Source organism: Entelurus aequoreus, linkage group LG06, assembly GCF_033978785.1.
Source record: "Entelurus aequoreus isolate RoL-2023_Sb linkage group LG06, RoL_Eaeq_v1.1, whole genome shotgun sequence".
Lineage (NCBI taxonomy): Eukaryota > Metazoa > Chordata > Actinopteri > Syngnathiformes > Syngnathidae > Entelurus > Entelurus aequoreus.
In genome coordinates, this window is record NC_084736.1 from 15,327,466 (window position 1) to 15,348,326 (window position 20,861).

At 38.0% G+C, this 20,861-nt stretch overlaps 1 protein-coding gene across 1 annotated transcript in view; it reads left to right on the forward strand.

Moving 5' to 3' along the window:
* The window catches only part of eftud2 (elongation factor Tu GTP binding domain containing 2), a 35,833-nt gene extending 23,806 nt beyond the window's left edge, over nt 1–12,027 (forward strand). The window contains exons 27-28 of the mRNA XM_062050061.1: nt 11,599–11,706; nt 11,779–12,027. Coding sequence (XP_061906045.1) covers nt 11,599–11,706; nt 11,779–11,874 — 204 coding nt within the window. The 3' untranslated portion in view covers nt 11,875–12,027. The remainder of the gene's footprint in view (nt 1–11,598; nt 11,707–11,778) is intronic.
* Nucleotides 12,028–20,861: the final 8,834 nt, after the last annotated feature.

The following is a 20,861-nucleotide window of genomic DNA, read 5'->3' on the forward strand; positions in this document are numbered from 1 at the left end:
GAAATAGCACTATTGATAATGAATAATAACAATAATTACCTCTATTATCAACAATACAATTGTTCAAATGCAACAATACATATATGTAATGATAACTTGAAATGCAAAAGAAAGCAGATAAATGGAGGGGAAGAAAGAGAAGCAGACTATATTAACCTTGTGGATTGTTACAGTAACAATAGGTTAAGCTTTGTCAGTGTGCCATGTGTTACCCAGTTTAAAAATGACATGTTTTCAAACTCAGGCCACCAGTAAACATCATGTTTTCAAGGGGAAATGTGTTGCAAATCTACTCTTAAGATGTTGGTTACTGTAGTTTTATTGAAAATTGCTTGACTATTGAAAATGTGAGCAGAAAATGTTTCCTCCTGTTAATTCAACCTTTAGTGTTGGTTGCATTTTATTCAAATAAGATGTGAATGCATTGGCTGTTAATTGTTGTTTACTTGCTTGTTTGTATTTTTTATGCATATATATATATATACACTACCGTTCAAAAGTTTGGGGTCACCCAAACAATTTTGTGGAATAGCCTTCATTTCTAAGAACAAGAATAGACTGTCGAGTTTCAGATGAAAGTTCTCTTTTTCTGGCCATTTTGAGCGTTTAATTGACCCCACAAATGTGATGCTCCAGAAACTCAATCTGCTCAAAGGAAGGTCAGTTTTGTAGCTTCTGTAACGAACTAAACTGTTTTCAGATGTGTGAACATGATTGCACAAGGGTTTTCTAATCATCAATTAGCCTTCTGAGCCAATGAGCAAACACATTGTACCATTAGAACACTGGAGTGATAGTTGCTGGAAATGGGCCTCTATACACCTATGTAGATATTGCACCAAAAACCAGACATTTGCAGCTAGAATAGTCATTTACCACATTAGCAATGTATAGAGTGTATTTCTTTAAAGTTAAGACTAGTTTAAAGTTATCTTCATTGAAAAGAACAGTGCTTTTCCTTCAAAAATAAGGAAATTTCAATGTGACCCCAAACTTTTGAACAGTAGTGTGTATGTATATATATATATATATATATATATATATATATATATATATATATATATATATATATATAATTCCCTTACAAGAAGTAACAGGGAAAATAAGAAACTTCACCTGCAGTGTCTAGTATCCACTATTTCACAGTCACACTGCTTGATTTGTTTTGCTAAAAAGTTACTGAATCGATTTCGACTCACTGTATCGTATTGTGTCATATCGTAACGTTCTCAAAAAAAAAAAATTGTCCATTGATCGTATTGGCAACCACAAATATTGAATCGAATCATTGTTAAAACTAATCGTTACACCCCTAGCTACTATCTATGATGTGTTTACAGGTGACCTGTGATGAATTTGGTCTTTTCTGACTTGGAATGTATTAATGATAACTCCCAATGGTTAGTATTACCTATTCTAAATTAAAATTATCGAAAAACCTTGATAAATGCACTTTGATAAACTCACAAACTTGCTAGCTTAAATGCTATTAAAACAAGAGACGTGAACGTATTTCCTCTTAAAAAAAACAAAAAAAACACAACATACTCCAAACCAAAATATATATCAACACATTGTTCTCTGAGCAGCTAAGCTATTCAACACGCTGTGCTCTCTTAAAACAGAGAGATAGTTCTATACTCAGAGATATGAGACTGAGGTGTTTTTATGGTGCCTCCAAAGGCCGCTGAACAGAGTAGAGTATCACAACGCCAGCCAGAAATAATAAATAACAGATTTTATTTGTTGTGCACTTCTCATTTGAGAATATTTCAAAGTACAAACTAATATTAAAAACAAAAGCTTAGCTGTTAAAACATGAAACACTAAGATTAAAACACTATCACTAATGCACAAAACATGCAAAATATTAGGTTTTCGAGCTGTGTCTATTTATTTTATAATTTATTTTATATTATTATTTTTATTTTATTTTTAATAACTTGGTGAAAAGATTTCAGTGTGTGTATATGTACTCATTGTGCACATTCAACAATACCGCGATAATGTTGACCGTGATAATTTTGGTCACGATAACAGTGATATAACATTTTCATATTGTTACATCTCTATTACTGACTTATAAATGTTTTTACAATGTTTGATACTCGTGTTAAACAATGCCAAGTGTCAAATCATAAGGTTCATTTTGGTGTGAGCTTGCACTCAGTTTTGGAAGCCTTTGTTGATGGCGTTTTGCAGTCTGTCTACATTGTGACGTCAGAGCAAGGTGGAAGCACTTTCTGTATACGTGAAGAGCAACAATAACACCTACACTTCCCCCTAGGGATTAATAAAGTATCTCTGATTCTGACTGTTTAGACATTTAGTCGAGTTTTCAGCCAGAGGGGAATATGAATATGAACCTCCACCTCTGCTTAAGGCAGTGGTTCTTAACCTGGGTTCGATCGAACCCTAGGGGTTCGGTGAGTCGGCCTCAGGGGTTCGGCGGAGGTCAAGACACACCTGACTCATCGTGTAAATAAAAATTTCTCCCTATCGGCGTATTATGGATACCACCAAACAATGTTCCCTCTAATTTTCCATCTGATTTGCAAGTGTTTAATTTGTTGTAAGTTCATGCACTGTGTTGGTTTTGTTCTTTGAACAAGGTGATGTTCATGAACGGTTCATTTTGTGCACCAGTAAAAAAAAACATATAACTTTGTCTTGAATTTGAAAACTTTTTTTTTTTTTAATTTTTCACTGAAGAAGGGTTTGGTGAATGCGCATATGAAACTGGTGGGGTTCGGTACCTCCAACAAGGTTAAGAACCACTGGCTTAAAGGCCTACTGAAATGATTTTTTTTTATTTAAACGGGGATAGCAGATCTATTCTATGTGTCATACTTGATCATTTCGCGATATTGCCATATTTTTGCTGAAAGGATTTAGTATAGAACAACGACGATAAAGATGGCAACTTTTGGTATCTGATAAAAAAAAGGCTTGCCCCTACCGTAAGTAGCGGGACGTAGTCAATTGAACATATACGCAAAGTTCCCTATTGTTTACAATGATGGCCGCATGAAGTGAGAGAGATTCGGACCGAGAAAGCGACGATTTCCCCATTAATTTGAGCGAGGATGAAGAAAGATTTGTGGATGAGTAAAGTGCAAGTGAAGGACTAGTGGGGAGTGGAAGCGATTCAGATAGGGAAGATGCTGTGAGAGCCGGGGGTGACCTGATATTCAGCTGGAAATGACTACAACAGTAAATAAACACAAGACATATATATACTCTATTAGCCACAACACAACCAGGCTTATATTTAATATGCCACAAATTAATCCCGCATAAAAACACCTAGGTGTTTGTTATGCTAGCTCCTAGCTACTTGCTACTAGCTCGAGCTAGTTATAGCTCGAGCGGGTTATATGGACGGGATCCCGTATATATAACCCGCCAATACAATTCAAACACCTGCACAACACACACACTCACTCAGCCCAATGAACCGTTCACCTAACCCAAGGTTCATAAAGCTTATATATTTAATCAAAGTTACGTACATGACACGCACGTACGGGCAAGCAATCAAATGTTTGGAAGCGCGCGGGTGGGACCTGATATTCAGCTGGGAATGACTACAACAGTAAATTAACACAAGACATATATATACTCTATTAGCCACAACACAACCAGGCTTATATTTAATATGCCACAAATTAATCCTAATGCTAGTTCCTAGCTACTAGCTTGAGCTAGTTATAGCAAGCGATCAAATGTTTGGAAGCACAGCTACGTACTCACGGTATCGCAACTGTGTATCCAAATCAAAGTCCTCCTGGTAAGAGTCTCTGTTGTCCGAGTTCTTCTATCTTGAATGCATCTTTCGGGAATGTAAACAAAGAAGCGCCGGCTGTGTACGTGTTGCTGCTGACTTCCCTCGCAAAATAGACGCTTCGCACCGACAACTTTCTTCTTTGCTTGCTCTGCTTCTTTCTCCATAATGCAATGAACAAATTGCAACAGATTCACCAACACAGATGTCCAGAATACTGTGGAATAATGACATGAAAACAGAGCTATTTCGTATTGACTTCAATGGTGTCCGAATACTTCCGTTTCAATGATTGACGTCACGCGCATACGTCATCCTCCGAGGCGTTTCGAACCGGAAGTTTAGCGGGAAATTTAAAATTGCACTTTATAAGTTAACCTGGCCGTATTGGTTGTGTTGCAATGTTAAGATTTCATCATTGATATATAAACTATCAGACTGCGTGGTCGGTAGTAGTGGCTTTCAGTAGGCCTTTAAGGCCATGAGAAAAGACCCAAAAATGTATGTATTTTTATCTAATCATGGCATGTGCATAAGAACGCCAATGTGAGACATGCACTGACTGATCAGAGAATGGATCGGAGAATATGCAGTTGTACCTAATGTTGTGACCAGGTGAATCTGTATAATGTTAATTTTTTTTTTTTCACATCCTTGTCTGGGGCAGCACGGTGGAAGAGGGGTTAGTGCATCTGCCCCACAATACGAAGGTCCTGAGTAGTCCTGAGTTCAATCCCGGGCTCAGGATCTTTCTGTGTGGAGTTTGCATGTTCTCCCCGTGACTGCGTGGGTTCCCTCCGGGTACTCCGGCTTCCTCCCACCTCCAAAGACATGCACCTGGGGATAGGTTGATTGGCAACACTAAATTGGCCCTAGTGTGTGAATGTGAGTGTGAATGTTGTCTATCTGTGTTGGCCCTGTGATGAGGTGGTGACTTGTCCAGGGTGTACCCCGCCTACCGCCCGAATGCAGCTGCGATAGGCTCCAGCAACCCCCCGCGACCCCAAAAGGGACAAGCGGTAGAAAATGGATGGATGGATATCCTTGTCTGGGGGAAACAAAATCTGGGAGTGCCTCCACAATTGAGCATATTGCAGACAAACTCAAAAGATGGGTTATAAAAGTGACTGTGTAGCAAATTTACAAGAAAGACTATCCGATACACATTATCGAGACCACGAAGAAGTCATAGGTCCCCTTTAAGTACGCTCTTTCCTCCTCTTTTGGGTTGACATATTCTGTGAATGTTTTCATTGGGACATAACAGATTAATTTATGATCATGGTTTTAATTGACTCAATTTATTTCTTATGGGTGAAATCCAGTTTTTGTACGATATGGTTTTTATCTGACCTTTTGGACCGCATCACTACCAAAAACCGTGGTACCACTGTTTGCCCTTTTTTATGCAGGTGTACCTAATGTTGTGTCCGGTGAATTTATTCACTCGCCATCCAATCCACACGTTACTCACACGGGCACAAAATCCATCATGCTTTGCCTGGCGAGTGAGCGGCCCGCCTGCCCGCCACTCAATCTGAATCACTGTTGATGTGCGGTGTTGAGTCATTAGGATTTTAAATCTGTCTGTGGCTGCCGTGTTCGACATATTTGTCCGTGCTCTCTGCAGCTGTCGGCGAACTCAAGCCCAGTTTGAGGGGTGGATGTGATTATTGAAGGCACAGTCCTTCATGTGGGAGAGAAACCGATCGCTCATTGTAAAAGCTGTCGTGTCTCACCTGGACTACGGTAGTCGGATATATACTGTATATTATATAAATTTGTCCAACGATAGAGCTATTAATACTATTGTAATAATGCATGTTGATAACATTCAAGCAGTGTCTCGCAAATTTGACATCATTCTCATTAGCGGCTAACATCCCTCCATAGTGCATAGCCACTTCTAAGTCAGCAATACTCGCCTCTATGGTGACAAACGATGCTCCTTTTAAGTACCATTATCACTAGAAGTTGAGGAATGGGTAAACATGCTACACTACACACCAAAGGAAGATATGCTAACTGCTACCCACAAGTTTCAAGAGCTCTTGAATGTAAACAAAGGTGGGTGGATTGATACAAATAGCAAAAGTAACGATGGCAAGTATAGTATCATCATATATTCAAAACAGTCAAAAGATCTTTATTTTTTTATTATCAAAAATCTTTTGCCGTTATTGTTTACAAATTCAGGAAGTAAGTCCCTGGACACAGGAGAATTTAAATGGCAAAAACTAAAGGATTTAAAGGCCTACTGAAAGCCACTACTACCGACCACGCAGTATGATAGTTTATATATCAATGATGAAATCTTAACATTGCAACACATGCCAATACGGCCGGGTTAACTTATAAAGTGCAATTTTAAATTTCCCGCTAAACTTCCGGTTCGAAACGCCTCTGAGGATGACGTATGCGCGTGACGTCAATCATTGAAACGGAAGTATTCGGACACCATTGAAGTCAATATGAAATAGCTCTGTTTTCATGTCATTATTCCACAGTATTCTGGACATCTGTGTTGGTGAATCTGTTGCAATTTGTTCATTGCATTATGGAGAAAGAAGCAGAGCAAGCAAAGAAGAAAGTTGTCGGTGCGAAGCGTCTATTTTGCGAGGGAAGTCAGCAGCAACACGTACACAGCCGGCGCTTCTTTGTTTACATTCCCGAAAGATGAAAGATGCAGTCAAAATCGAAGAACTCTGACAACAGACTCTTACCAGGAGGACTTTGATTTGGATACACAGTTGCGATACCGTGAGTACACAGCTGCGTTTCCAAACATTTGATCGCTTGCTATAACTAGCTCGAGCTAGTAGCTAGGAGCTAGGAGCTAGCATTAGGATTAATTTGTGGCATATTAAATATAAGCCTGGTTGTGTTGTGGCTAATAGAGTATATATATGTCTTGTGTTTATTTACTGTTGTAGTCATTCCCAGCTGAATATCAGGTCACCCCCGGCTCTCACAGCATCTTCCCTATCTGAATCGCTTCCACTCCCCACTAGTCCTTCACTTGCACTTTACTCATCCACAAATCTTTCTTCATCCTCGCTCAAATTAATGGGGGAATCGTCGCTTTCTCGGTCCGAATCTCTCTCACTTCATGCGGCCATCATTGTAAACAATAGGGAACTTTGCGTATATGTTCAATTGACTACGTCACGCTACTTCCGGTAGGGGCAAGCCTTTTTTTATCAGATACCAAAAGTTGCGATCTTTATCGTCGTTGTTCTATATTAAATCCTTTCAGCAAAAATATGGCAATATCGCGAAATGATCAAGTATGACACATAGAATAGATCTGCTATCCCCGTTTAAATAAAAAAAATTCATTTCAGTAGGCCTTTAAGTTTGAGCCAATAGTAGGAAATTATTTAAATATCTAATTGATATTGTTATACCGCCATCCTGTGTTTATCTCTTGATTATAATTGTGATCAAATATTGGAAGTATCAGAATCAGCAATGGTTTTAACCAATACTGCTCCGTCACTACCAGTACTTGGTATTGAATTGGTACCCACATTTGTAGTACCGCCCAAAACTACTGTAAAGTACCTAAACAACAGAAGAATAAGTGTGTATTACATTTTAACAGAAGTGTAGATAGAACATGTTGCAACAGAAAGTAACCATATCTTAACAGTAAATTAATAATACTTTTGACAAAATAATACAACCTGAATTTACACAATATGTTCCCGCATATGTCAGCAGCCACACTAGGAGCTTTTATAACCTGTTTTGAAATGGTTTTACTCTCATTTTCATACCAAATAATATATTGTGATATATATCGTTATCACAGGAGGCTGCAATATACAGGTGAAACTCAACAAATTTGAATATGGTACAAATGTTTGGTTATTTCAGCAATTAGATTTACATGGTGAAACTAATATACGACATAGGTTCATAACATGCAACTCAAGATATTTCAAATCCTCTTCTGATATAATTTTGCAGCTTATGAAAACCTTAAATTCAAAATCTCAGAAAAGTTTAGGTTTTCAGAAACTGTAAGCCATGATCGTCACAATTATAATAAATAAATGCTTGGCGTATCTCGCTTGCATGTAATGACTTTACAGTAGAGATGTCCGATAATGGGTTTTTTTCCCCGATATTCCGATATTGTCCAACTCTTAATTACAGATTCCGATATCAACCGATACCGATATATATACAGTCGTGGAATTGACACATTATTATGCCTAATTTTGTTGTGATGCCCCGCTGGATGCATTAAACAATGTAACAAGGTTTTCCAAATTAAATCAACTCAAGTTATGGAAAAAAATGCCAACATGGCACTGCCATATTTATTATTGAAGTCACAAAGTGCATTATTTTTTTTAACATGCCTCAAAACAGCAGCTTGGAATTTGGGACATGCTCTCCCTGAGAGAGCATGAGGAGGTTGAGGTGGGCGGGGGGTGTATATTGTAGCGTCCCGGAAGAGTTAGTGCTGCAAGGGGTTCTGGGTATTTGTTCTGTTGTGTTTATGTTGTGTTACGGTGCGGATGTTCTCCCGAAATGTGTTTGTCATTCTTGTTTGGTGTGGGTTCACATTGTGGCGCATATTTGTAACAGTGTTAAAGTTGTTTATACGCCCCCCCCTCAGTGTGACCTGTATGGCTGTTGATCAAGTATAAATGCATTCACTTGTGTGTGTGAAAAGCCGTGGATATTATGTGACTGGGCCAGCACGCAAAGGCAGTGTCTTTAAAGTTTTTTGGCACTCTGTACTTCTCCCTACGTCGGTGTACACAGCGGCGTTTTTAAAAAGTCATAAATTTCACTTTTTGAAACAGATTCCGATAATTTTGAAACCGATACCGATAATTTCCGATATTACATTTTAAAGCATTTATCGGCCGGTAATATTGGCAGTCCGATATTATCGGACACCCCTAATCACAATTATAATAAATAAATGCTTGGCGTATCTCGCTTTCATGTAATGATTTTACAGTATGTCACATTTGAAGTTACATAAATTCAAAGAGTTTCACCTGTGTATCGCAATATAGATTTTAGCCCGTATCACCCATCCCTAACCTAAATTACTCAAAGCGAGTGTATGGAGCGTTTTACTACTACTCAGTTTGTTGGCGTTTCACAAGTAAGTGTAGCTGACATTGTACTGTGTCTAACATTCTGCCGCGGAGTGATTTATTCCAAGTGGCATGGTGTGTCCTTGTCCTGGATCTCCCTGGCCTCTAGCACCAGTCACAACCTGGCTAGCATGATTATATTCACGTAGCATTGGTGGTGCTTCGACATAGATAGATTCCGCTAGCACATTCTGTGTGGTTGCCCCATTAAGCTCCTTGTTCTGCCAGGAACGGCTTGTAATCGGTGTCAACTTGCTGTTTCGTCCATCTGTTGATTTGCATTCCCTCCATCAATTTGTTATGCCCTCCTCAGGCCAGGAAACATGTCACCCATTGTTCAACTTTGCGAACAAGTGTCCACAAAGACGTTGCGTGTAGCGACATTATCACAGAGGCTCCTTGCCTTTGATCAGCATGACTCAAATCATTTCCCAAGACAACCTGCCAACGCCGCACTGACACCAGCGTTGGTCACCAGCGTTGCTCGCACGTCGCCGCCTCCATCAACTTGATGGACGCCGCTCCTGAGTCAGTAGCTTGCCAATGAATCAGAGGATGCAAAAAAAAAAAAGAAAAGGCGTCCACTCAGCGAGAACGTCACGCGTCTTTCACCTTGATGGATTGTTGCTTGGATTTTTAGCTCCGCTTGATGGAAATGAAAAATCCCGAGCGGAGCAGCTGCAACTTGTCTTGGGCGCTTGAAGTTATTGAACATTATGTTCCTGGGTAACTCCATTTTTGTTAGTAATCCATTCCAGATTTCAGACGAAGACCAAAACAATATTTCTCATAAGAAAAATGTAAATCCATTTAAACCAATCCGTCTCAAATAATGGAGCATGCTTCAAACCCCGCTTCGAAAAGCCTGTGCACTACAGAACGTGCTCATTGTAGCCATTAATCTTCTTTATTTTGATTTAAAAAAATCAGCACAAATTGTTTTATTAATTATGGTTTTATATACTATGCTCCTGTGTTAATGTTGCTGTTGCATTTTGAATGTATTTGAGTTAAACATTTTTTTTAGTAACAAACTGTTCAAGTCACTTAATGTTTATCGTTTTTAATTTTTTTATTTCACTTGATGCACTTTGAATATTTTCTGTTACAGACAACACAAATTTAAATTATTTATTGTAAGTTGATCTATATTTCTTTCTTTTTTGTTGTCTTTATATGTTTTGTTTTATAATGTTAATGAGGATACAGTGTTGTGCGGAGGTGTACTAATAATTTTATAGACAAATGATACTATTTATATTATTATTATAGAGGTTTATTTGAAATAGGGACAGATACAAAAACATAGACATCTGAAACAGTTATCCGATGTATGCATCATAGTGTTTGTAGCCAAAGCTAATTTACAACACTTGTCCCCAACAACAACAACACAGATCCAACATCATTAAAATAGGAAAATAAAAAATAGAATGAGTCGTTAATAATGATAATAGTAATAATACAGACAAAGTGCAAACTAGATAAAAGCCAATAAAAATAATAACACAGACAAAGTGCAGACTAGATAAAAACCAATTACGGTAGTAAAAATTAGTAAAAACTAAACATGGGAACACGATTGTTGCTCAACTAGCCATAATTTTGTTTGTTTTTTGAAAGTGACAAGTGCAGGTATACTTTTCAAAGTGTCCGTTTATAGTCATGAACTGCTTTCTTTTTACTAGGGGGAATGTAACAAAATAATTGAGACGCACTGAATGTATCTGTTCCAGACCCAAAACACATTTTATAGAGAACAAGTCATGCATTTCAAAATTCAAATAATTACGCTTAATTGGTTCCTGGCTTGATCGTGGTAAATTATTTTTTTGCATTGTAGGAATTATTACCAACACCAGGATTTAATTATCTTTTTTTGTTGTAGCAAATCTTTTTGTTGTTGTTATTATTTCATGAAAAGACACATTTTTCTACATATGCTAGCATATCTTACAAATTATTTTGACCACAGAATTTAAAGCATTTAAAGCACGGGTTCTTAACTTTTTTGACCTTGGGGCCCAACTTTTGCACTACAGAGGGGCTTGGGGCCCGGAGCCCACTCAATGATTAAATCTGAATTACTAATCTTACTCTTGACTTTAATCATTTTATATGGTTATATCTAACCTACTTACAGTTTAACATGGTAGACCTTGTCAATTGATATGAAATCATGTGTTAATGACAAAGATGAACATTAGGACTGAGGTCAGGCTGAATACTAAAATAAATAATTAAATATACTGCAAAAGAGTGGATTCAAGAAAATGTATTAATATTGCTAAAATAAATATATTCTAAATAAATTAATAATAAATTATAATATATGTTTGTTCAAATTAAAGTGCAAAAAAATTAAATACCGCTTAACCACTTTAGTCATAATTTCTGTGCATTAGAAACTTCTCTATGGCTTTAGCTCCAGACTTCTTCTGTTTGTTTGCTATTGTCATTACTGCGACAAGTGGTGAACAAATGTATTACAACTGAGTACCATTGCGGCCAATATGGACTGCAGTTAAGAAACAGATTTGGCCAGGGCCATGGTTAAGAAACACTGATTTACAGGCATGTAAAAAAAGTTGATTTCATATGTTAACTTTTAACGTCACCTGCCACAAAGTGGCCACTAAATACTGTCCTCTTCCCTCTCCCCCATTGGACCTCCTGTCCTATCTTCCACAGATCGTTCCCGGCGACCCGTTGGACAAGAGCATTGTGATCAGGCCCCTGGAGCCTCAGCCCGCCCCCCACCTGGCCAGAGAGTTCATGATCAAGACCCGGCGACGCAAGGTGAGTCGCGTCTTCTCGCCTGGCATCGACGTCTTCTCCCCACGCATGACCTTCATCTTGTATTGTTGGCAGGGTTTGAGCGAGGACGTGAGCATCAGCAAGTTCTTCGACGATCCCATGTTGTTGGAGCTGGCCAAGCAGGATGTGGTGTTGAACTATCCCATGTGAGTGCAAGGCGCACTAACACTGCCAAGTTTTGTATCTTCTTTTATTTTCTATATGTACAAAATAATTGTTGTAGAATACACCAAACCTGAAAGGCTTTTTTAAAAAAACAATAGAAATGTGAACCTGTTTGAACCATATTAAAAAAAAAAACCTTTGGATTTGAAAGCTGTTTGTTTGTTTCCTTGGGGGGGAATGGCGTTGATTTAAGGGAATTTTTAATTAGGGCTGTAAAGTGATTAAAGTGTTTAATAGTGATTAATCGCATTTTAACTTTTAATATGTGTACATTATTAAAATGCACACCCAACATTGGACAGGAAAATGTATTACATTTATGCAAATATTGACAAACACTTGTACACACAGATGCATGAAATTTTCCAACTAGGGCAGGGATGGGCAAACTACGGCCGGGAGGCCACATCCGGCCCCGCCAAATGTTACAACAAAAATAGGCAAAGTTCTGTTTTGAGAATTGCCACAACAAAACTGATACTAGACTTCAACGCATTGGCAAAAAAAGGGTGATGAACAAAGCTGCTCCCACTGAAAGAGAATGTAAGTGTTAACCATGTAATACCATTTTTGTGTTTCTTTGAGGTTCTGATATGATATTGTTGAAAATAGATGTATAGCCCATGTTTGGGAAGTCTACTCTTAGTTCCAACAGATATGATATGCTTTGAAATGCACCATGTGTTTGCCTGTCTGTCAAATTTCAAAAGCCAAAGTGGCCTCTGAGCCAAAATGTTTGCCCATCCTTGACCTAGGGTCTAATCCAGTCCTTGTATGCTGTCTTTCTCCCATTGTGTGTGTGTATATATATATGTATATATATATATATATGTATATATATATATATAAATGTATACATATATATGTATATATATATATTTTTTTTATATTCATATACATATATATTTATATATATATATATATATTTTTATATATATATATATATATATATTTATATATATATATATTTATATATATATATATATATATATATATATTTTTATACATATACTTTGTTTTTATATGTATATGTATGTATGTATGTATGTATATATATATATATATATATATATATATATATATATATATATATATATATATATATATATATATATATATTCGACGCGCACTAATTCATTCAGTCATGTATTTATTTGACAGGGACAGTACAATCAAACATGGCTACCCATAGCTAACCGATGTCAAAGTACATAAGACTTATAGGCAGCCACAGGCTAATTTGCAACCCTTGTCCCTGGTTAGGCTTTTAAGAAAAGATGAGAAAAGTGAAAAACACATACAAAAGGATTATTGACGCACGCTCGCCCGAGCTGAGCTTGCTGAGATGATGTCACGTTATCGATGGGAAGATGCATTTTTAGACAATATGATTTGCCTGAGGAGACACCGTGAGTAACAAGCGGTCGAAAATTGATTTTAAAGGACAGATAAAAAATTTAAAAAAGTAATTAAATACATTAATAATTATTCATTTAAAAAAAAAATTTTTTTTTAAACTTGGGACTTCCCACGGGCTAGATTTTGGATGCTGGCGGTCCGGATTTTGTATCAAAATGTCAATTGTAAGCACCTAACCACTTTATTTTTAGAAATATTGCATATTTTTACCATTATACATTTTTTTTGACAAAAAGACCATTAAAAAAATAACTGTATAAATATTTAAATCGGTAGTTGTTAAAAAGATTTCAAGTGTTGTAAGTAAAATAAATAATAATTGTATTGCTGACTTATGACACTTTTATGTGTGGATCGTAAGAGTCAGTGTGTATAGTCAATCTTAAATTTGCACAAGGAGTGAAAAAAACTTATCGTGTTTACTTTGTCACCTCTAGATGTAAACCGTGCTGATGTCATATCAAACACTGAAGACATGAAGTTGTGCATAATCTGCCACACAGTTTACTTTTTGGCTTTGCACTGCGATGAGCGGCAGGTCGTGTGTCCGATTGGCGTGCCGAGCGCCGACACTGTGTGGGCCGTGACTGATGGACAGGCTGAGAGATGAACGCAGGCAGGCGGCCATCAAGCCCAAGTTTGGCTCGTGTGACCGAAACCAGCGACTGATGCGACTTGGCAGAGACGACACTGGAGACTTTTCATGTAAATATAAATATTTATGCTCTTTAATTGATACAAACAACCTCAGCGCAGGCTACTGTCCACTATTCTGTACTTACAAGCGATGATGATGATGATGATGATGATGGACTGGTCTTCAGAGGACTCTGGTCTGGGGACAACTCAGTTTGTCACTCCCAAAACGTCCCCACACCTCATCACGTCTACACCCCTGCAGGTGATGGACACATCCAAAAGGGCGGAATCAGGACCAAGAAGACTCCCCAAACATGGCTGATGACCGAGGTGGGAAAATCGTAGTGGGCATTTTTTCATATCATTTTGAAGTTGCATTTTTTTATTTTCATTTAATTTTAATTGACGTCCAGCATCAGACATTCCTATCCATTACATCATATTTACATACATCATATAACTGTATACCCTATATATATATATACCCTAAATGTCAAAATACTTTTTGTTTATATCCCAACGATGCCACCCTCCCACCCCCAAAAGACAGAAACGGCAGGAAAACAAAATAATATTTACAGATAAATCAATTAAATAAAAATAAAAAAAAATTAAAAAAATGATGGTAACACTTTAGTATGGGGAACATTCACCATTAATTAGTTGCTTATTAAAGTAACAAAGACTTAATTTTTGAGTTATTTGGACACTAGGGGAACATATAAGGGTTAGGGTTACTAATAAGCAATAAGTCTGAGGTTATTGAGGGAAGACTCTTAGTTAATGGCTTACTGGTTGTATAATAAGGCCATGCAGAATAAGGCATTAATAAGTACTTAATAATGACTAATTAAGAGCCAATATGTTACTAATTTGCATGTTAATAAGCAACTAATTAATGGTGAATATGTGTTCCCCATACTAAAGTGTTAGCTAAATTATTAATAATAATAACCAGAAATAAAATAAAATAATATAAACATAATAAATAATAATAATTAAAATAAATAAATATATATATATATATATATATATATATATATATATATATTTTTTTTTACCACTTTATCATTATTGTTTCATCTGAAAGGTATTTTAATAATTATTGAAATGATTTTACTACCTTTTTTTTACTAACCCAGTTATTTTTTTATTGATCTCCATTAATTATTATGTATTTTTTTCTATCTCATTCCCAATTACTTAAATTGTTTTTTTTGAAAGATTATAATTCTATTAACACTACGGCAATATAATAGTTGTCCCTGATTGGCTGGATGTCATCACATGGTTTGACTCGTAGGGAAGTTACCAAATATGGTGGCTTGTCAAATGAAGAGCTACAAAGACACTTTTCATGACTGTAACAAATGTAATCCTTTTTTTTTTTTAACAGTACAATCACTAATTCGAGAAATTAAAATCAAGTAAATTTCGCCAATTTTTAATTAATAAAAGCAGTTATCTTCTCCATTTTATATATGTCCATTGTGATTTCCATCCATGAGGAAGGCGCTACAGGGTCATCAGGTCTAAGACAAACAGACTCAGGAACAGTTTTTTCCCTAAAGCCATAACCACGGTGAACTCTCATAGGCACTGATTTTATAGTTTAGCACTTCTCTGTGTGCAATTTTTACTTTCCACCCACAGTCTGAATGCTTCTGTATATATGTTTGTAGTATAATATTTAAACAACACATTCAGAACATTTGTTCTCAGGACTGGACTGTGCACCTCATCTCCTTTTGCACTATTTTTACTTCCTATTTTTTTACATATTTATAGACTGTCGCACTGATACTGGAGTTGCTGTTAATCTCATAGTACCTCTGTATGGTGACAATAAAAGGCAATCTATTCTATTCTATGCATTGCTTCAAAGTTGGGCTCTCCTGGGATATCCATTTCCTAGTAATGGTCTTTTTACCGGCCACTAGTAGGATATTCATTAAGTGTTTATCCTTTTTCAGCCAGTCCTGAGGTACATGTCCAAAATACAGTCTTACTGTCAAGGGGTATTTCACGTTTGAAAATATCCTGTAGAGCTTGGTGTGTCTTTCCAATAATCCTTTATGGCAGAGCAGTCCCGAAGTTGCATTTTTTTTTTTTTACTGTCAAATTATTCTCTTCCTCGTGCAATTGCCTTAAGGAGTTTTAGCCTCTTTCACACATACACTATATTGTATGTGTATTTGGCCGCCTGCCTTTACCCACATATGAACTTGAAGTGCCATCCCATGGAATTGTCCAAAATGTTTTGGCATCCTGGAGCATTCAAAGTTCCTTTCACTGGAACTAAGGGGCCAAGCCCAACTCCTGAAGAACAACCCCACACCATAATTCCTCCCCCACCAAATTTCACACTCAGCACAATGCATTTCGAAATGTAGCTTTCTCCTGGCAACCTCCAAACCCAGACTGGTCCATCAAATTGCTAGATAGAAAAGCGTGACTCATCAGTCCAGAGAAGGCGTCTCCACTGCAGCTGCTCGGCCATGGAAACCCATTCCATGAAGCTCTCTGCGTACTGTACGTGGGCTAATTGGAAGGTCACATGAAGTTTGGAGCTCTGTAGCAACTGACTGTGCAGAAAGTCTTTGCACTATGCGCTTCAGCATCTGCTGACATCCCTCTCTGTCAGTTTACGTGGCCTACCACTTGGTGGCTGAGTTGCTGTTGTTCCCAAACTCTTCACTTTTCTTATAATAAAGTTGACTTTGGAATATTTAGGAGCGAGGAAATTTCACGACTGGATTTGTTGTGACAGAGAGCGGCCCATTCTTTCACAATAGGTTTGTAGAAACAGTCTCCATGCCAAAGTGCTTGATTTTATACTCCGGGCCAAGTGGTTAGGACACCTGATTCTCATCATTTGGATGGGTGGCCAAATACTTTTGGCAATATAGCGTGAACCCCTGAGCAGTGAGGGGCAAGCTTCTTGGTAAATGTAGCAAGCTAAGCTACAAGTTACTCTGCATTAAATGTAGCTATCCTCGCTGAATTGTAGCAAGCTACACGACAAGCTACATTTAACAGCATTTCTATCTGAGTCCACATGTATAATATCAATGTTATTGTAACTGAGAGTGTACAAATGGACCTATTAAGGGTCCATCATATTAACTATCTGTCATGTAGCTAGGGACACCCTACAACTACCTCTAGGGCAGTGGTTGTTAACCTTGTTGGAGGTACCGAACCCCAACAGTTTCATATGCGCAATGTTTTTTTTACTGGTGCACAAAATGAACCGTGCATGAACATCACCTTGTTCAAAGAACAAAACCAACACAGTGCATAAACTCACAACAAATTACACACCTTACACACATTACCATGAATTGATTAACGTGGACCCCGACTTAAACAAGTTGAAAAACTTATTCGGTTGTTACCATTTAGTGGTCAATTGTACGGAATATGTACTGTACTGTGTAAACTGTACTGTTTCATATAATGTATTCTCTTCCTTTGCAATCTACTAGTAAAAGTTTCAATCGATCAATCAAAACACCTGCAAATCAGATGGAAAATTAGAGGGAACATTGTTTGGGGGTATCCATAATACGCCATAGGGAGAAGTTTTTATTTACACGATAAGTCGGATGTGTCTTTACCTCCGTGGCGGAGGCTCCGCCGAACTCCTGAGGCCGACTCACCGAACCCCTAGGGTTCGATCGAACCCAGGTTAAGAACCACTGCTCTAGGGGTCCCCGCACCCCACTCTATTTATTTTAGTTTGCCTTTCCTTTGGCCCACCCCAATAATGTTATTCATTCTCTCTATCTACAGCAGGGGTGTCAAAGTCAAATTATCTATGGCCCCCCAGGATGATATTTGATTAGTATTAGAACCGGCCCGCAGGCCACAGCCGCCTGCTGCTGTTTTGCACGCACCAATACTCCATCAGGAATTTTCAAAATAGGGTCCCAGGGACCCCATCAAGTCATAAAAATGGGGAACCACAGTGAATTTTGGGGGTCCCACTTTTTTTTGTAAACAAATGATAAATGTACGCATTATCCTGTTATATCTCACATTCTATATTGTGTTTTGGAAAAAGGTTGTCATAAACGTTACTTAATTCATTAAAAAATAATAATACAAAAGATAACACATTTTTATACATATGTAAATGTATTCACTTATAAACATTCATTCACTTTAATAATAATAATAATAACAATAGATTGTATTTGTAAAAAGCACTTTCCATTGAGTAAACAACCTCAAAGTGCTACATTGTATTAAAGAAAATAAAAATTAAAAGATAATAAAAATAAAAACTAGAACAGCCTAATAGCTAGAACTAGTATGCATATATCTTTAAAAAAAAAGGCTTTTTTTAAAAGAAGGGTTTTTAAGCCTTTTTTAAAAGCATCCACAGTCTGTGGTGCCCTCAGGTGGTCAGGGAGAGCGTTCCACAGACTGGGAGCGGCGGAGCAGAAAGCCCGGTCTCCCATTGTCCGCAGCTTTGTCCCCGGAGGTTGGAGGAGGTTAGCCTGTCCGGAGCGGAGGTGTCGTGTGGAGGATTTGGGGGTGAGTAGTTCTTTGAGGTAGAGGGGGGCATTTCCATGGAGGCACTGGTGGGTTAGTAGGGAGACTTTGTATTCAATCCTGAGTGGAACACTTTCTTCTTTCCTTCATGGATCTAAACTGTCGTTGTGGCTTGTGCAGCCCTTTGAGACACGTGATTTAGGGCTATATAAGTGAAGATTGATTGATTGATTGATAAACTTTACCGCTGACGGTATTTTTTTTCTATATTTTTATTGTAATATTTTCAGATTGTGTTTGTTCTATTTTTTGTCCAAAGTAAGACAAAGAAAACAATCTGAAGTTGTCTTTATTTTTTAGTAGTGATGTCCGATAATGGCTTTTTGCCGATATCCGATATTCCGATATTGTCCAACTCTTGAATTACCGATACCGATATCAACCGATACCGATATATACAGTCGTGGAATTAACACATATTAATTTGGACAACCAGGTATGGTGAAGATAAGATCCTTTTTTAAAAAATTAATGAAATAAAATAAGATAAATACATTTAAAACATTTTCTTGAATAAAAAATAAAGTAAAACAATATAAAAACAGTTACATAGAAACTAGTAATTAATGAAAATGAGTAAAATTAATTGTTAAAGGTTAATACTATTAGTGGACCAGCAGCACGCACAATCATGTGTGCTTACGGACTGTATCCCTTGCAGACTGTATTGATATATATTGATATATAATGTAGGAACCAGAATATTAATAACAGAAAGAAACAACCCTTTTGTGTGAATGAGTGTAAATGGGGGAGTTTTTTTTGGGGGGTTGGTGCACTAATTTTAAGTGCATCTTGTGTTTTTTATGTTGATTTAATAAAAAAAAAAAACGATACCGATAATAAAAAAAAACAATACCGATAATTTCTGATATTACATTTTAAAGCATTTATCGGCATTTATCTCTATTTTTTAGTTTTAATGCCATGATTTTAATAGTCCGGCCCGCGTGTGCACAGATTTTCCTCCAGGCGGCCCCTGAGCTAAAATGAGTTTGACACCCCTGCCCTACAACCACCTCCAGGGGTCCCCGCACCCCACTCTATGTATTTATTTTAGTTTGCCTTTCCTCAGTGGCCTTGTGGATAGAGTGTCCGCCCTGGGAGAGTTCCAACCCCGGGCCATACCAAAAACTATAAAAATGGGACCCATTACCTCCCTGCTTGGCACTCAGCATCAAGGGTTGGAATTGGTGGTTAAAATCACCAAATGAGCGTGACCACCGCTGCTGCTCACTGCTCCCTTTACCTCCCAGGGGGTGAACATGGGGATGGGTCAAATGCGGAGGGCAAATTTCACCACACCTAGTGTGTGTGTGACATTCATTGGAAGTTTAACTTTGAACTTTGGCCCACCCCTATAATGTTATTCATTCTCTCTGTATACAGTAAAAAAACAGCATTTTTAGGGTAACATTCTGAGAACTTGGCTGCTTTTTTCACCGTAAAATGTGACATTTTTTACAGTGTAAAGCTTTTTATTTACTTTTTTAATGTCCAGTCCCTCGTCCCCGCCTCCTCACCCCGTTGTGAGGGGTAGCCGACAGGAAAGGCTGACTTCAGCTGACGTGACCTCCATCACTCCTCCAGCGCTCTGGCGTGAGCCGGCACTGTTCCCGGCCCCGGGCCATGAGACGGATGGCAGCCGCTCCTCTTGCCGGTCTGAATGCGAGGGCCCCGAGCACTTGTTACAATCTGTGGTCCTCACGCTAAATATAGACTGAAAGAGAGTTTTTTATATTTTTTCCCCCTGTGGAGGGTTTAGCAAGGGCCAAGACGAACCTTTAAGTTTTTATCCATCTGCTCTCACCACCTCATTACTCACCCTTTCCCCTCCACGATGAATCCATCACGCCGCGCTTACCTGTCCTTGATCCTGTCCTGTGGCGAGGCCTTGTTGCCACGCCTACCCGCCCGCCGCCCCGCCCGTGGTGGGTCTGTGACTCAATCACACTTGTCTCTTCCTGCTGCCGTCACATGACCTTTTTTTAAGGTCACTTCATTAGGTACACCACAACCAACAGCCGCAAACATGTCAGATTTTATTGGACCTTGTTAAACATGTCCTTTTACATGGCGCGCACACACACTTCTACGACCTACATCACCATCCAGTAGCGCCGTGACAAATGGAGGTCCGACAAGATATAGACGCCACCACATGACTACGTGACTTCCGCACCCTCACCCCCAATTTAGTTTTTTTTAAAACACACAAAAAGCTAAATTTGCCCAAATAGTCATGTACAAAATAAGGTCACGCCATGGCATTGACTCCTTAGTGAGTGTAAGGCACACTCACTAGCTGTATTGACACTGCAATGACACTGTGTCATCCATCCATCCATTTTCTA